Source organism: Cucurbita pepo, chromosome LG06 (assembly GCF_002806865.2).
Source record: "Cucurbita pepo subsp. pepo cultivar mu-cu-16 chromosome LG06, ASM280686v2, whole genome shotgun sequence".
In the NCBI taxonomy this organism is placed as follows: domain Eukaryota; kingdom Viridiplantae; phylum Streptophyta; class Magnoliopsida; order Cucurbitales; family Cucurbitaceae; genus Cucurbita; species Cucurbita pepo.
The window spans coordinates 3065751-3082775 of NC_036643.1; the positions used below are offsets into that span (position 1 = coordinate 3065751).

The window sequence follows — 17025 nt, forward strand, 5'->3', positions numbered from 1 at the left end:
TTAGCTCCAAATGATTATAGTAATAATTAATGACGACTTTTTTATATCGAAATATCACATTTTAAAAGTTATTAATATTTTATCCGTTGAACTGGACTTATTACAATTGCACTTTTACAGTAGTAGGACAACACTTGTTCTAACCTAGCGAGCAAGTCAGTCGTGAGAAATTCGAACTGCATAGACAATGTTTGTGTAAGCTCGAACCTCGAGTCATGTTTGAGATAAATGTTTTAGAAAACGTGAGCGAGAAAATAAATTGAAAATAATTAAAAAAAATAATGTTATAAGATAAAAGTAAATAGACGACAACAACACTTTGGTAGCATATAATACGATGGTCAATATTTCATTAAATATTGAAGTTTAAAATTGGAAGGCAAGCAAAGTCATGTAAATTAAAGTGCAACGTGAATGGTCATGAGTCACGAGGAGGCCCCAATTTGTGACCACAAATAACTCCCAATTGCTTTGCTTTTCAACGCCCATAATTGCATTCTCACTATATTCCACTTTATTTTATTTAAATCCGCTAAATTAATAAAAATATCATTAAATTAAGGTTTAAATACACTTTAAATTAAAATATATATTTATCATGAGTTACTGTTAATTTTTTTTAATGAAATAATTAATATTTTATTTTAAAAATATTCTTAAATTTTGAAAATAATAAAGATTTCATTAATATTTTTTACCTTTTTAAAAAAATTAAAAATACTTTTTAAAGTCAGTAGGGTGTAAAAAAAATATATATATATATATATATATATAATTTTAAAAATAATGATTATTAAAAAAAATTAAATTTTTTTTACTGTTGTTAATATGGACGAATACAATAAATCGAATAAGTTATCTCCAAACTTTTTAATGTTACTTTTTAAAATTCATGAATATTATATATATATATTAAAAATTTTAAAGTTTTTAAAAAAGTTTAAAAGGTGTTCGAGTAGTTTTTAAAAAAGTTCAAGCTATTAACAGAACTTTTGAAAATTTAAAAATATTTTTGAGAATTTTTAAAAAAATTTATGAGTATTTTTTGGACACTGTAAAATTAAAAGGTTATTTTTATTATTGAAATTTCAATTTAGTTGTTATAATTTATTATATATATATTTTTATTAATAAATAATAAAATAAGTTAATGATGATCTTATAAAAGCTTAATGTCTGAATATAATGACGTGTGAAGTTAATATTATTTAGTAAGGAAAAAATATAATTAGAAAATATTTAAAGCTTAGTCAAAATGGAGTTATTTGAAAATGATGATATTTCCCTACTAAAGGGACACCAATAATGCCATGTTACCCACAGCTATACTTTTTGAAAGATGGGAGTGGAAGAACCCTAAAAGTGTCTTTTTAGTTATAAAAATATTAAGCATTAAAAATAATTTGAGCAAATAATAATAATATTTATGGGACAGAGATACTCTATGGACCAAAGAGAGGAACAAAACATTATTTATAAGGCGTAGAAATCTCATTTTAACATACGCGTTTTAAAACTGTGAGACTGAATAGATAACGACTCAAAACAAATAAATTCTACTAGTGATGGCATCAGAAATGATTGTCAGATCTCACATTGGTGTGAAAACCTTTTCCTTATAGTTGCGTTTTAAAACCGAATGGTGATATTTAACGGGTCAAATCGAACAATATTTTAGTAGTGTGCTCGAGTTATTACAAATGGTATTAGAGCTAGGCTTTGTGTGCAAGCAAAGACGCTGGATTCCCTTGATATGTAACGGGTCAAAGCGAACAATATCTTAGCAGCGTGCTTGAGTTATTACAAATGTATTAGAGCCCGGTTTCGAACTAGATGCTGGATACATTAATACGTAACAGGCTAAAGTGAACAATATTTATTGGCCGTAGGCTCGGGCTCTTACAAATGATATTAGACTAGGGAGAACCCGTAGAACTTCAAAAGAAAAAGGCAAAATAAGATAATATCGGCTAGGTGTGAGCTTAGAGTACTCAAAAGTAAAAGTCGACAATATCTATTGGATCGGGTTTAGACTCAGGGCAACGCGTGAGTGTGACTGTGAGTGCGACTGTGCGAGAGGAAGGGCATTTTTTATGGCGTGGGCTCGCCAAGTTGGGTGAATGATTGGGCAATACAACAAGGCTCGTGCGTCTTTACAAGAACCGCAGCCCCGCCTGTTCTATATCTCAGGCAGGCAAAAAGGAGTGTTCTTAAATTTTTACAGATAATAAAGTAGACCCTCTCACACACACATCCAACAAAAAGCAGTAGGGGTCCAAAACACCAGACCCTGACTCACCTTTCTTCTTCTTCTTCTTCCTCTGTTTCCTCTGTAAAAATTGTCCTTAAAAACCCCACATCCCAAACCTTCCAATGCCAGAATCTTCCTCTTTCTAGGACACCATGAAATTAATTAGAGACACTAAAGCGAACCCTTCACCGGATTTATTGGTTTGTTTCCCTTCTCGCTCGCATTTCGCTTTAATGCCAAACCCACTCTGTAGTCCTGCCAGAGCATCTGATTCGAACAAGCTCCGCCGTTATCACCGGCGGAGGAGGTCGGCGGAGAGTCCGGTGGTTTGGGCCAAAGCGAAGACGATGGGGGGGTCTGAGGTGTCGGAACCGTCGTCGCCGAAAGTGACCTGTGCAGGGCAGATTAAGATGAGGCCGAAGAGCAGGAAGAGCTGGGAATCGGTGATGGAGGAGATAGAGAGAATTCATAATAGGAGGGAATTACGGCGGAGGAGGTTCAATTGGGTCGAATCTTTAGGGTTCAAGAAGGATATAATGCAATTCTTAACGTGTTTACGGAGCTTACGGTTTGATTTTGGGTGTTTCGGAGCTTTCCCTGAAGCAGAGTTCACCTCTGAAGACGAAGAAGAAGAGGACGTGGCTGTCGAGGGGAGTGATGGCTCCAGAACGGCGTTNATTCGGTTTGATTTTGGGTGTTTCGGAGCTTTCCCTGAAGCAGAGTTCACCTCTGAAGACGAAGAAGAAGAGGACGTGGCTGTCCAGGGGAGTGATGGCTCCAGAACGGCGTTTTCTAAATGGTTTATGGTTTTACAGGGAAGTGGGGTCCGGAGAGACGGCAACGGTCNCAGGGGAGTGATGGCTCCAGAACGGCGTTTTCTAAATGGTTCATGGTTTTACAGGGAAGTGGGGTCCGGAGAGACGGCAACGGTCTCTGTACAGTTGATGATGCATCGATTGGGCCGCCGATGGCGCCGCCCAGAAACGCGCTTTTGCTGATGCGCTGCAGGTCTGCTCCGGCGAAGAGTTGGGTGGAGGAAGGATGTTCGGAGGAGGAAGAAGAAACAGAGGTGAAGGTGAAGAAGAGCTTGAAATGGCTAATGGAGGAAGAGAACAGAGAGAGCAGGGGTTTGGTTACGAGGAGTCAGAGTTGGAAGGTTTGATCTCAATGGGTAAGGAACTCCCATCTTCCACATTTTCACATTGGTTTGGTTGGTACAGTTTGAGTAAGATTTGGATTATCTTGTTAATTAAACATTTAGANATTTGGTTACGAGGCGTCAGAGTTGGAAGGTTTGATCTCAATGGGTAAGGAACTCGGATCTTCCAGATTTTCACATTGGCTTTGGTTGGTACAGTTTAGTAAGATTTGGATTATCTTGTTAATTAAATATTTGATAATAATACTTATTTGAGATTCGATCCAAGCCTAATAGATATTGTCTTGGTTGAGCTTTCAAATTTCAGCTCTGGCACCCAATCTCCTGGATGACACTCGTTCCCTTCTCTCATCGATGTGGGACCTCCCAATCCATCCCCTTCGAGACCCAACATTTTTGCTGGCACACCGTCTCATGTCCACCTCTTCTCGGGGTTCAGCCTCCTCGTTGACACATTGATTAGTGTCTGACTCTGATACTATTTGTAACATCCAAAATCTATTTACAAATATAACATACATAACTTTATATACTCTCAAAATGGAAACCTCAGACCTTACACAAAGCATTCCATAAGTTGTAACTTTCATATTTTATGACCTTAGCAGTTATGCATACTTCTATAATTAGCCACTATGTAAACAAACCTTAAAATACGTTAAAAAAAACACCTTTTAACTATAAATTATCATACACACAAGATCTGTAACAATCTAAAAATAAATGAACCTTGATTCATGTCACATATTTCATAGGTCAGATGGATCCTCGAATCTATTTAGTTCACACGAACAAATGTATCACCTATTCTTTCTCGATTATCTATTAAACGTGAGTTTCTCATTTAAATTAATATATCTATTTGGTTAGATACTCACTCGAACAACCAATATTTATTTTTGCTATAATTTGAAAATACAATATTAAAAACAAACTCCTTATAGAAAATATCCTCTTGCTATCTTACTCCAACACTCAAAATTATTTTAATTTCAGGTTATTATAATAAATCAAATACCATTTCAAGGTTATTTTTTAAATCAGCCAATTGAAATAAATTATTGGGCAAAGTGGTTGTATNGATAATAATACTTATTTGAGATTTGATCTAGAAGATATTGTCTTGTTTGAGCTTTCAAGTTTCAGCTCAAGATTTTTAAAATGAGGATGTAAGAGAGAGGTTTATGACTGGGATCTAACAGTCCACCCCTCTGGCACCTAACGTCCTAGCTGACACTCGTTCCATTCTCTAATGGATGTGAACCTCCCAATCCATCCCCTTCGAGGCCCAACATTTTTGCTGACACATTGATTAGTGTCTGACTCTGATACTATTTTATGACCTTAGCAGTTATGTATACTTCTATAATTAGCCACCATGTAAACAAACCTTAAAATACGTTAAAAAAACACCTTTTTACTCTAAATTATCGTACACTCAAGATCTGTAACAATTTAAAAACAAATGAACCTTGATTTTTCTTTTAATGTGGCATAAATGGCAAGATCTTGGTTCATGTCACATACTTCATAGGCCAGATGGATCCTCGAATCCATTTAGTTCACACGAACAAATGTCTCACCTACTCTTTCTCGATTATCTATTAAACGTGAGTTTCGCATTTAAATTAATATATCTATTTGGTTAGATACTCACTCGAAAAACCAATATTTATTTTTGCTATAATTTGAAAATACAATATTAAAAACAAACTCCTTATAGAAAATATCCTCTTGCTATCTTACTTCAACACTCAAAATTATTTTAATTTCAGGTTATTATAATAAATCAAATACCATTTCAAGGTTATTTTAAAAATCAGCCAATTGAAATAAATTATTGGGCAAAGTGGTTGTATATTCCACGTCAGCATTATCGTATGAATATAAAATTAAAAAAAATAATCAAGATTAGTAACAACATAAACACAGAGACGGGAGTTTATTAGAATTAGAACAAGGATGAACAGGAAGGTTTGTAATTATGGCGTGATTAGCGTAGAGCAGCAAAATGGCGCTCAATTCTTCCTTCCGCAGCCTAACCGTTGACACTCTGACCTCTAGAAATCCCAATTCGATTCCACTTTCTTCCTTAACCTTATAAATCCTTCTGCTAATTCCTCTGCTCGTCCACAGCTAGCCGGAAGATGAAGAATCGTGGCACTAGAAAGATTTCTGTGATATGGATTCCTTTCTTTTGTCTCTCATTCTTCCTTTTCGGTATGATCGCCACGAACAGGTTTCTATTTTCTCATTTCGATTTGTTGTGATTCTCTGTTTTTATAGGGTTTTTTTGTTGATCGGGGGGTTTGGATTTCTGGGTTTTGCAGTNCGATTTGTTGTGATTCTCTGTTTTTATAGGGTTTTTTTTTTTTTTTGTTGATCGGGGGGTTTGGATTTCTGGGTTTTGCAGTAGGTTATGGTTGGTGCCGGAATCTGATGGTCAGGTCATCTCCCGTCGTCGACATGAACAGGAACTTCAAATCGTCTCTGAAGATAGCTCGATTAAGATGGTGAGTGTTTGACATATTACGACTCATTCTGTTGCCTGTTTAGTCTGATTTATTTTTTCTTGGAAATTTTGAAGCCAGCGGAAAAAAGGGATGTGATCACTGCAGTCTATAGAACTCACGAAGCAATCCAGTTTAGTGCAATTCTTCTTTATTTTCAATTTTTCGTTTCCTCATTCTTCCACTTTGGCTTAACAGTGAAACAAATTTGTGGAGGTGTACAGATCTTTGGACAAGAAAATTACAATGCTTAACATGGATTTGGTGGAGGCTAAGAATTCCCCCGAGATGCATTCCTCTGATAGCTACACACCAGCTATTGAATCCTCTGGTAAAGGCAGCCAGCCGAAGAAGAAAATGTTAATGGTGATTGGGATAAACACAGCTTTTAGTAGCCGAAGGCGTCGAGATTCGGTCAGAGAGACATGGATGCCTCGAGGTATCTTGGTCCTACCTACTGTTCTTATGTCTCATTTTGATCATTTAACGTTATGTTTCTGCTAAAACATAGCTTGATGTTTGGTCAGGTGAAAAGCTGTTCCAGTTGGAGCGAGAGAAGGGGATTGTGGTTCGGTTTATGATTGGCCATAGGTATGATTGCGTTTCTTGTGGTGTATTTGGCTCTAGCTACTTGTTTGAAATTAGATGCTGGGAGAAGCAGAGATTAAATGTTTTTAAGGCCATCTTAATGTGTTGGGTGTTTTCAGAAAGCTTTACTCTTTGACTATTTAACCAAACGTGTGGAAATTTTGAAGAATGCTTTAAAATTCCTCTTCTTTTAATGAAGGGTGTAGAGGAAGGCAGTAGAAACTAAAAATTGATTCATGGTCATTTTCACATTATATGAGATGGGGGTGTAAACTTATAGAACAAGCAGAAACTTTTCTCCTCCACGCTAAGGAGTGTTGTGTGGTGGTCTGTTTACTTTATAAGATGGTCCAACGTAGAACTCAAGTGGCAAAACTGCAAGCTATACTACGACAAGTGTAACAGCCCAAGCCCACCGCTAGCAAATATTGTTCTCTTTGGGTTTTCCCTTTCGAGATAGCCCAAATAGGACAATATCTGCCAGTGGTGGGCTTGGACTGTTACAAATGGTAGGTATTAGAGTCAGACATCGAATGTTGTATCATCAAGGACGCTGGGCCCAGGGATGGATTGTGAGATCCCACATTAGTTGGAGAGGGGAACGAAACATTCCTTATAAGGGTGTGGAAATCTCTTTCTTAGGAGAGAGTTTTAAAACCTTGAGGGAAACCCGGGAGGGAAAGCCCAAAGAGGACAATATCTACTAGTGGTGGGGTTGGGCTGTTACAACAAGACGGTACTGTTCTCTGTTTTACAATCTGATACGGACATTTTCTGGATTGCTTTTTGTCACTCAAAACCCTGTTTTAATAGATGGGCCATACAAGTTCTTTGTTGGTGGTTCTCTTTTACAAAGGCAGCAAGAACCGTCAATCTGCCAGCTTTCTCTTTTCACCTTCTTTTTCTGAGTACTTTAGTATAGATGAGAACCAACTTTAGACTGGCCTTTCTGATTGTGATGAACATACTGTTTATATCTCCTTGTTCAGAAAGTAGCCTTGTTATGTGGAAGTCGTTCTAGCCTTTTCTCCCTTGAACTGGTCCTTTTATATTTGTGCAGTTCAATCTTGATGCATTATATAACTAGTTTGGTATTGCTTCCTTGTTTTCAATGGAACTAACCTCATTGATTTTCGCTTGATTAGCGCAACTTCCAACAGCATTTTGGATCGTGCAATTGATTCAGAAGATGCCCTGCACAAAGATTTCCTTAGGCTGGTAAGAGAATTTACATGGAGTAATTATGATAACAAGGAATGATTAGACATTCAGCTTGTAAACTGGATCATTATGTTCAGGAACATATCGAAGGGTATCACGAATTGTCTGCAAAAACAAAATCCTTCTTTTCCACTGCCGTTGCTCGATGGGATGCTGACTTCTATGTTAAGATAGATGATGATGTCCATGTAAATTTAGGTATGTTTCACGTTTTTAAGCTGTTATTCCTTCAACTTCTGTGAAAACTAAATATCCATTTATCAAGATTGAGTTTCTTAATTCTTTCTCATCTAGGGATGCTAGCTACTACTCTTGCTTACCACCGTTCGAAGCCCCGAGTCTATATCGGGTGCATGAAATCTGGACCTGTTCTTTCTTCCAAGTAATTATCATGGACTGTCTATCTATCATGTTCATTGCAGATTGATTGTCTCTGTCATTTCTTCCCTTTTTTGCACATTGATATCATTCTTTTGTTTGTTTTGTGCATTCTTAAAAAGGATATGTGATGATAATTTTGCATTTTCTTTATACCACAGGAGTGTCAAATACCATGAACCTGAATACTGGAAATTTGGAGAGGAGGGAAATAAGTATTTCAGACATGCAACTGGGCAGATTTACGCAATCTCGAAAGATCTAGCCACCTACATGGCGGTCAATGAGTAAGGATATAGCGTTTATGCTTGCATTTAGAGTTATGTAAAGTAAACACATCATCTTAGTCACATCTTTGATTAAAATCATTCTTGCATCAACATGAGATGTAAAGTTTCTTAATATATTCAACTTTGTTCATATAATGAACTTGTACCCACTTCTTGATTATGTGAGTTTAATTCAAAGAGTTGAAACTTGTGATGCAGGCCAATTTTGCACAAGTATGCCAATGAAGATGTGTCCCTTGGTGCTTGGTTAATAGGCCTTGAAGTCGAGCATATAGACGACCGTAACATGTGCTGCGGGACGCCACCTGGTAATGTTTTACTTATATATGGATGATCGCGAAGTAAAGAACAAACGATTTCCCAAACCCCATATGCAAATTCTTTTTCCTTTATTGCAAAGCTTGGTTTTTCTTCTANTGTTTTTCTTCTAAGACAAAACATTTGCAGATTGTGAGTGGAAGGCACAAGCAGGCAATGTATGCGTTGCATCATTTGACTGGAGTTGCAGTGGAATATGCAAATCTGTTGAGAGGATCAAGCATGTCCACGAAAAATGTGGTGAAGGGAATGGGGCTGTCTGGAGTGCATTAATCTAGTTGGGTTCTTGACATTATTCTGCTGTGATCAGACAAAAGCTGGACACTGTTTGGGAGTTGAACATTGCTTCCACAAAGCTTCCAATTTTGTTCGTGTAAGTTAAATTCATCGATACCTCTTGTTCTTTCTTTCGTAGTCGCCCCTTCCGACTATATGATTCAAGTATTACTGCCAGTGTATTANTTGCTTCCAATTTTGTTCGTGTAAGTTAAATTCATCGATACCTCTTGTTCTTTCGTAGTCGCCCCTTCCCCCTTCCGACTATATGATTCAAGTATTACTGCCAGTGTATTATATTGTTGAGTTCCTATTCAATGAGTCAGATTCTGTATGTGTCCTTTGTTTGTATAGTGAAAAAGAAATAAAATGATCATGATTTGTGTATTCTTTTCCTCTAGAAGATCCTTGCCTTCTGATATAATCTGGATCTGATATCACTGATGAACATGAGGGATACCTAAAATTTTAGNTATCATGATTTGTGTGTTCTTTTCCTCTATAAGATCCTTGCCTTCTGATATAATCTGCATCTGATATCACTGATGAACATGAGGGATACCTAAAATTTTAGTGGCATGAATTATGATTAGGCAAAAGGGTAGGAAATCAGCTGCATTGTTATCATAACCAGATAGGTTTGCTATCAGAATATTTGCTCTACATGAAGCACAAAGAACTAAGAAAGTAAAAGCTTCTATCTAGGAAAAAACTTGAAGAGAAGAGAAGAGAAGAGAATAGAGAGAGGTGTGCTTGTGAAGAGCAAAAGCTAGAAGAAGGCTGAGCTTGTGCGCCGCAGTTGATATCTAGGCATTGGAATTGGATTTGACAAGAACATTCTTTCTACTTCCTGAAAAAATAAAAGGATTCTACAGTTTCTTAATCAAATAGATCCACTCAGCTGTGTTTTTTTGTTGAAAATATGACTCTGTTTAGATGAACTTGCCTCTNTTCTTTCTACTTCCTGAAAAAATAAAAGGATTCTACAGTTTCTTAATCAAATAGATCCACTCAGCTGTGTTTTTTGTTGAAAATATGACTCTGTTTAGATGAACTTGCCTCTTGCTTTCTCAGCCAACTATTTGTTTTCCTCAAGCATAACACCTCATGCTCCAACTGATTCGTATAAGCCTAGAGGATTAGAACGAGGATTAGAACGAACGAAGAACGAACAAACGTATGATTAATATCACGAAAAATGTTGTTATTTGTCCTGTGTTTGATGGAAACTTGAAAGATAGATGCATGNGAACGAAGAACGAACAAACGTATGATTAATATCACGAAAAATGTTGATATTTGTCCTGTGTTTGATGGAAACTTGAAAGATAGATGCATGAATTTACCTGTTTCCTGGCTCTGGACCTTGCAGCAGACTCACGGTTCTTGATCATTCTCCTCTGCCTTCTTTCAATAGTTTTCTCCTTTATATCATCCAATTGTCTTCGTTTCCGTCCAGAATTACCCTCATGGAAATCGGAGTTGGACGAGGCGGATGTCGTGATCGACATAGCCTGCAAATTGTAAACACCAATATCTGGTACACTCCCATGATTATTGTAAACAGCTTGAGAAGCTGGCAACTTGGAATCAATGAGTAATGCTCGTTGGTAATGCATCCATTCCATCCCTTCTGTCGAGGCTGAAACCTCGGTCATTAGATCGGGCTGTGGCTCGACATCGCCAGCCCTTTTCCCGAGAAACAACGAAGCCGTGGCTGCTGCTGAGGCAGGAGGTGAAGAGGAAGGGTTATTATTATTATTATTATTATTATTATTATGTACCAGCTCTGCTTCTTCCACAGACATCACATTCCTCAAAACTATGTCATCTAAATTCATTTCCTATTCTAAAAGAAGGCTCCTTCCCCTGCACCAGTGCTTATATGCCTCTGCTACTTCAGAATCAAGGAAAGAAGGAAGGGAGAGAATGCCAAATTGGTGGAAGTTTTGTGGAGAACCCATAACTGAGATATGAAAGGATCTGGCAGAAGGTGATTTGTTGAAGGGGATCCGATATTTTAGAGAGGTTAAGAGAGAAGTTTCTTAGTTCAACAGCCGAACCTGATATTCTTGCTAATTTTGTGGGATACAGAGATGGAAATTCAATGGCTTACACCATTCTAATATTACTTCTTTGTCTTTCATTACAATGTATTAACACCCTTTCTTATCAAATCTCATATGAAAAGCTTTTGTGAAGTGTATGCCATTAAAATGCAAATATTCTATCATGAGCATGCTTTATGGGTCGGGATGTGACCGTGCCTGTTGTCAAAACCGCACTTTCAAATAACACGCCCTAGCCCTAGACAAACGTGACCGTAACATCTGTTAGATGGTGTAATATGCCATAGACAAGTATGACTGTAACACCTATCATACTATGCCTCTTGTTAGAATTGCGTTTTAGATAACACACCCTAGACAAACATGACTATAACACCCATTAGACGATATAACATGCCCTAGACACGCATGATCGTAACACCCATCAAACGGCATAACATGCCCTAGACACGCATGATCGTAACACCCATCAAACGGCATAACATGCCCTAGACAAACATGATCGTAACACCCATCAAACAGTGCATGTTGTTTAGAATTATACTCTCATATAATACACCCTAGACAAACATGACCATAACACCCATCAGACGGTATAACATGCCCTAGACAAGCATGACCGTAACACTCATCGGACAGTGTCGATTGTCAAAATCGCACCCTCAAATAACACACCCTAGACGAGCATGACTGTAACTCCTGCCACCGGTTCCTGTTGTTTGAATCACACTCTCAATTAACCCGCTTTAGACACCGCTGGATAAAATCGCAATCTCTACGAAATTGATTATTTAGTTAGTTTTATATCGTATTTTTAAATATTTGTCAAACAAAATACATAAAAATTTCACCCTATAAATATAAATTGATTATTATAATTACTCATTTTTTAAGTTGAATTGATCGGGTTAAAGTCAACACATCCGTTAATTAATTAATTACTATTATATGAAATTTAACTAAGTTTATTTATTTTAAAGTTAACATTAATCAATTTTTAATTATTGCACTTGACATTTAAAACAAAATATATAATAATTTTTTTTTATAGAAAATACATTATTAAAAAGGCTACGATATAATTATATGTTCTACAACAATGGATTTTGTGGCATATAAATATCCTATAAATTTAGCTTCTTTAAAATTTTGAATTAATAGAATATGGATGAGTTGTCTCAATCTCCTTTATGGAGAGCGCGTCCCGCGCGTGGTAAAATTCCCTTTCCTACCGACCGAGACGAATGCTTCTCTTACAATCGACCTCCGATCTCATCTGCTGATTTCCGCCCTAACGCCGGTCCCTCTTTTTATCTCTCTCTGGTTCTCGTTTGGTCGTTTGATCCGTCGCCATGAATATCGCAAAACAAAGATCTGTTTCTGTTTCAAATCCTTTATTCTTTTTGTATGTTTGGTTCGTACTCTTACTGTCGCTTACAGTGAATCTGAGTAATGCCTCCATCCATTTCTACGACAAGGAGGTTTTCGTTGATGTCGGTAATGCTTTTCTTCTCTCCGGCGGCAGTGAAGGTCTTCAGGCTTCTCTCTCGGCCGATTCCGATACGCCTTCTATCCGCAATGGCCAATCTTCTATCCAGTACTCTTTCTAACTCTTTGGATGTCTTAATTTTGATGGATGTATTTCTTTTGCGAGTTAGTGTGGATAGGTTTTATTGTGGATATTGTCGTAGTTGGAATTTGATTGATTTTAATTTGGCAGTACTTTGGCTAGATCTATGTTCGTTTTGTTCTGCCTTTTAAACTTGATTCATTGGTGAGTCGGAAAATTCAGTTGCACACTTGTCTTCTTGTTTTCTTTTTGTTTGCTAACTCTAGCAATGCATTAAGTGAGAGGACTCTATCTTTACACAGATCTGACGTTCACACATATGCGCACATTTATTTTGTGTATTGCCCGCTGCTCTCCTTTTGAACTAGGCTGGAAAAGGAGAAGGATTCTCCTGTCTTCAAAGAAGTTCAACGTCTTTCGATGACCTTTGAACTCTTCGATCACTTATTATTATTCTCAGTGGCCACTCCAAGTTACGTAGTATTTTTCATCCTCCATTGGACTCTCTATTTGAATTACTTGTCTCTCATTTAAAAAATGTTAAGCTAGTTAGATAGAGGATCACACTACGTTTTCATTTTTTTGCCTTCTTTTATTTAGTTGATGTTGATGTTTGTTTCCAATGAGTACTGATTAAGACTTCCAATTAGTGTAAAATTGCTAGTTTTAGTTTGGTTAATTGGCTGTTGTTATTTATTTAAAATCAATGAACATCTGAAATAGCCATGTATTTGAAGAGAACATTCTTATAAACTTTTTTTTTTTTAAGAGATCATGAACGAAGTGAACTCTTTTTTATTCTTTAATGAATTATACGAAAATTCCAAAAAAAAAAAAAAATCAAGGTTTCTTTGTCAATCTTAAATGAATTGAGTCGATGTATCACATGAATCGCAACCTCGGGGATTCTTCCATTTTTTTCAGGTTGGCTTCTTATCTTTTGGGATTGGTACATGTAAAGAGTCATTTTCCTTAAGGTCCGAAGTTCTTCCAACTTTTGGGTGAGATAAATACTAAAAACCCTTGTTGTTTTCTGGGTCCATGCCTTGAGGAGAGGCTGTGGGTGTCCCCGAGTAAATGGGAGCGAAGCTCTGACTCTTGGTTATAAAAAAATAAAGACTACATTTTATTTATTTCTGAAAAAGTGACCAGAGTAGCACTGTAGTTCCAATGGTGTGGCTCTTAGTTTAGTGCTTGGATTTATTTATTGCTTTAAGTTATTGGAAGTATCATGCCACTAGAATGCCTTAGTACTTCCTATAAGTGGGGCACTAAGACGTGCTTAAATATGATCTATATCCTTTGAAGAATTTCCGTTTGCTTAAAAATCATATTTAGAACTACTAGTTGATTAAATAAACTGGTTTTGAACAACTTGGCAGTAATTCAATTTTTTTTGTTTCTAAAGATAACCTATCTGTATGCATCCTTGAAATTGCTTTAATGAATTTAACTTTTCGCAAAAACTGGTTATCCAAAAATTTATGCCATGCTGTAATGTAGCTCACTGAATGTTTATACTCTGCATTTGGATCTTTACAATAGAATATTTTGCCCTTCCTTCCTATTTTTCCCACAGTAAGACTGTGTATTCATGACTTCTACAAATGGGACAGATTTTATAATATCACCTTCTGGAGGAGAAAGGCTGCTGCTGATCTACATACAGACATGGAGCATAGCACAGGGTTGATACAGGTTATCATCTTTGAGGCTGCCGACCGTGATAACATTGGTGGTTCTGCATATGGTGGACAGAGAGCTATATGTTGCACTCCAGATCTAGCTAAGCTTGAAGGATGTAAACAAGGAGAAGTCATTAGAAGACCTTCTGCATCGGATATTAATTGGCCTGTTGTTTTAAATGTACAATTCAGTGGCAATTATTTATACACTGTTATGGATGATGTGGAAGTTCCCATTACAAAAACAGGAATGTATAGCTTGTTCTTTGTAACATGCGATCCAAACCTCAAAGGATTAGTGATGAGTGGGAGGACAAAGTGGAAAAATCCCTATGGTTATTTACCCGGACGGATGTTCTCTTTAATGAGATTTTATGTATTCATGTCACTAGCATACTTATTGCTTACTGTCGTTTGGTTATCTCAGTATGTGAGGTTCTGGAGGGATATTCTGCAACTTCAGCATTGCATCACAGTCGTAATTGCTCTTGGATTATTTGAGATGGTTCTTTGGTACTTTGAATATGTAAACTTCAATGATACAGGCATTAGGCCAGTTGTAATCACAACATGGGTGGTGACTGTTGGTGCTATAAGAAAAACAGTTACGCGGCTTCTTATACTGTCAATTTCCATGGGTTATGGTGTTGTGCGGCCTACTCTTGGTGGTCTTACCTCAAAAGTTCTTCTTCTAGGGGTAACTTACTTCTTGGCATCTGAATTATTGGATATTACAGAGTATGTTGGGACTATAAATGATGTTTCTGGAAGAGCAAGACTGTTCCTAGTCCTCCCTGATGCATTCCTAGATGCCTTTTTAATATTATGGATATTTACTTCCCTTTCAAGGACGCTAGAGCAGTTACAGGTATTGCTTTCCTACTCCTGAAATCCGCCATGTTTAACAGCGTGCATCCGTTCATTAACCTTTCTGTTTTCTATTCGTCTTTGCCTCTGTATCTTTATACTCGTTTTGTACGATAAACTTGCTTTTTTTCTTCAGATGAAGAGGAGCTCTGTTAAGTTGGAAATATATAGGAAGTTCTCAAATGCATTGGTAGCCACTGTTATTGCTTCTGTTGCTTGGATAGTGTATGAGGTATGATTTCAATCTCTTTACACATTTTATTCCTCTATCCATGTAGGTGTATATATAGATCTCAGCCGTCATTACTATTATAGCCAACCTAATGCTTTACCATATGGAAACTAAAATATAGAAAGAAAAAAAGGGTCACGAAGTTCATGCACGACGCATCTTCAGAACGATGCGTGCTGTGTGTCGTACTTAGTGCAAAATCATGGAAATTTTCTCCAGGAGTATTAGTAGAGTTCAAATTACTTATGAAATCTACTCCAACCGTATTGATTGTTTTTGCGACTTGCCAACGGTGTCTTATTGTTGTTGTGGGTGTGTATGATCGAGCACGTGTTGTAATTCTTTTTGTGGGAAGTCAACATTTAGGGGAAGTAGATAATTATTCTGGTCGATTCTTGATTCTGAAGTAGATTGGAAGGATTTCTCTTCATATCTTTATCTCTCTCTGAATGTATCGCTAACTTCAACCAGGCAATGAACTTACTCTGCTTCATATACTTCGCTTTCAATTTCTCTAGTTGTCTTATATCTCTAGTCTTCTTTTTCAGATTGTTCTTGTTATTTTTTACCTATCGATTAGAACGTTCTCTCAGGGATTTTTCATGATAAGTTCTTGCATATTATAGGTCTACTTCAAGGCGACAGATCCCTTCAATGAAAGGTGGCAGAGTGCTTGGATCATAACTGCCTTTTGGAACATCCTTGCATTTGCTTTGCTGTGCGTTATCTGCTATCTCTGGGCACCATCACAGAGTTCTCAACGGTATTTCTATATTTCCCAATATCTTTTTTTTTATCCTCTCTATAATCAGCTTTATCCTAACTTAACAATCATGAACCAAGGTATGCTTACTCTGACGAAATTGGAGCTCAATCCGATGACGAAGAGGCTCAATCCCTAAACCGGGCAAAGCCAGAGAGTGAACTGAGTCTAGTGAAGCAAGATCGGATCGAGAAGGACGTTGGAAACACCGTCGAGTTTGATGAAGATGATGACAGGGAAGAGGATAAAAGAGAATGAATGATGGGTCACCTTTCATTCAGCCTTTTTGTTTAGATCTGCAGAAAGTCCAGTTCCATGGGGGGAGTCCTCGCCGAGATCATCACCCAAATACTAAGCCAAAGCGTCATCTTGAAAGTGAGGACCATGCAACATGGCACCACCACAAAGGAGTGTGTGTGTGTGTGTGTGTGTGTATATTGTGATGAAATGTAATGGAAGGCTAAACCAGAGGAGTTTTCTGCAATTCTTTTTCACGCCCATTATCTTCATTTATTTTGTAAAGCAGTGTCTGCATATATGTTCGTTGAATTCTTGAGAACCTTGATACTGGGAATCGTTCTTTTTCTTTTAGCTCCTCGTTTTATAGAAATATTGGAATCTTTCCTACATGATTCCGTTTTTTAGTCTTTTGTAACCATCTAAGCCCACCACTAACAAATATTGTTTTCTTTTTACTTTCCTTTTTGGGTTTTCCTCAACGGGTTTCTCCCTCAAAGTTTTTAAAACTTGTATGTTAAAAGATAGGTTTTCACACCCTTATGAAATGAAGGGTGTTTCGTTCTCCTCCCTAATCGATGTAAAATCTCATAATACATCCCCTTTAAGGC

At 37.1% G+C, this 17025-nt stretch overlaps 4 protein-coding genes across 8 annotated transcripts; 3 read left to right on the forward strand and 1 right to left on the reverse strand.

The window, feature by feature from the left end:
- Positions 1-2046: 2046 nt before the first annotated feature.
- Positions 2047-3507, forward strand: LOC111797241. 4 transcript variants are annotated; one of them, XM_023680198.1, is made up of 3 exons: positions 2047-2831; positions 2946-3057; positions 3144-3507. In XM_023680198.1, exons 1-3 carry the CDS (start codon positions 2404-2406, stop codon positions 3411-3413), a joined length of 810 nt encoding a protein of 269 aa, XP_023535966.1. In that variant the 5' UTR covers positions 2047-2403; the 3' UTR covers positions 3414-3507. The 4 variants fall into 4 exon arrangements, with proteins under 4 accessions (XP_023535966.1, XP_023535965.1, XP_023535964.1 ...); XM_023680197.1 differs by having other exon boundaries at positions 2050-2886; positions 3001-3057; XM_023680196.1 differs by lacking the exon at positions 2946-3057 and having other exon boundaries at positions 2051-2901; positions 3102-3507.
- Positions 3508-5332: 1825 nt separating this feature from the next.
- On the forward strand, positions 5333-9378 carry LOC111797505 (beta-1,3-galactosyltransferase 7-like). Of its 2 annotated transcripts, none has more exons than XM_023680518.1 (12): positions 5333-5630; positions 5824-5923; positions 5998-6053; positions 6145-6359; positions 6448-6511; positions 7654-7726; positions 7807-7927; positions 8024-8111; positions 8269-8394; positions 8596-8705; positions 8845-9057; positions 9178-9378. In XM_023680518.1, the coding sequence occupies exons 1-11, from the start codon at positions 5593-5595 to the stop codon at positions 8991-8993; spliced, it is 1140 nt and encodes a 379-aa protein (XP_023536286.1). In that variant the 5' UTR covers positions 5333-5592; the 3' UTR covers positions 8994-9057; positions 9178-9378. The 2 variants fall into 2 exon arrangements, with proteins under 2 accessions (XP_023536286.1, XP_023536285.1); XM_023680517.1 differs by having other exon boundaries at positions 5334-5649.
- Positions 9379-9495: 117 nt separating this feature from the next.
- Positions 9496-11192, reverse strand: LOC111797506 (ABSCISIC ACID-INSENSITIVE 5-like protein 2). The gene is made up of 3 exons (XM_023680519.1): positions 10338-11192; positions 10051-10122; positions 9496-9841 (listed from the first exon to the last, which is right to left on the reverse strand). The coding sequence occupies exons 1-3, from the start codon at positions 10830-10832 to the stop codon at positions 9761-9763; spliced, it is 648 nt and encodes a 215-aa protein (XP_023536287.1). The 5' UTR covers positions 10833-11192; the 3' UTR covers positions 9496-9760.
- A 1034-nt stretch (positions 11193-12226) lies between these two features.
- Positions 12227-16821, forward strand: LOC111797278 (transmembrane protein 87B-like). The gene is made up of 5 exons (XM_023680238.1): positions 12227-12657; positions 14247-15183; positions 15319-15414; positions 16041-16177; positions 16258-16821. Exons 1-5 carry the CDS (start codon positions 12413-12415, stop codon positions 16433-16435), a joined length of 1593 nt encoding a protein of 530 aa, XP_023536006.1. The 5' UTR covers positions 12227-12412; the 3' UTR covers positions 16436-16821.
- The last annotated feature ends 204 nt before the right edge of the window (positions 16822-17025 follow it).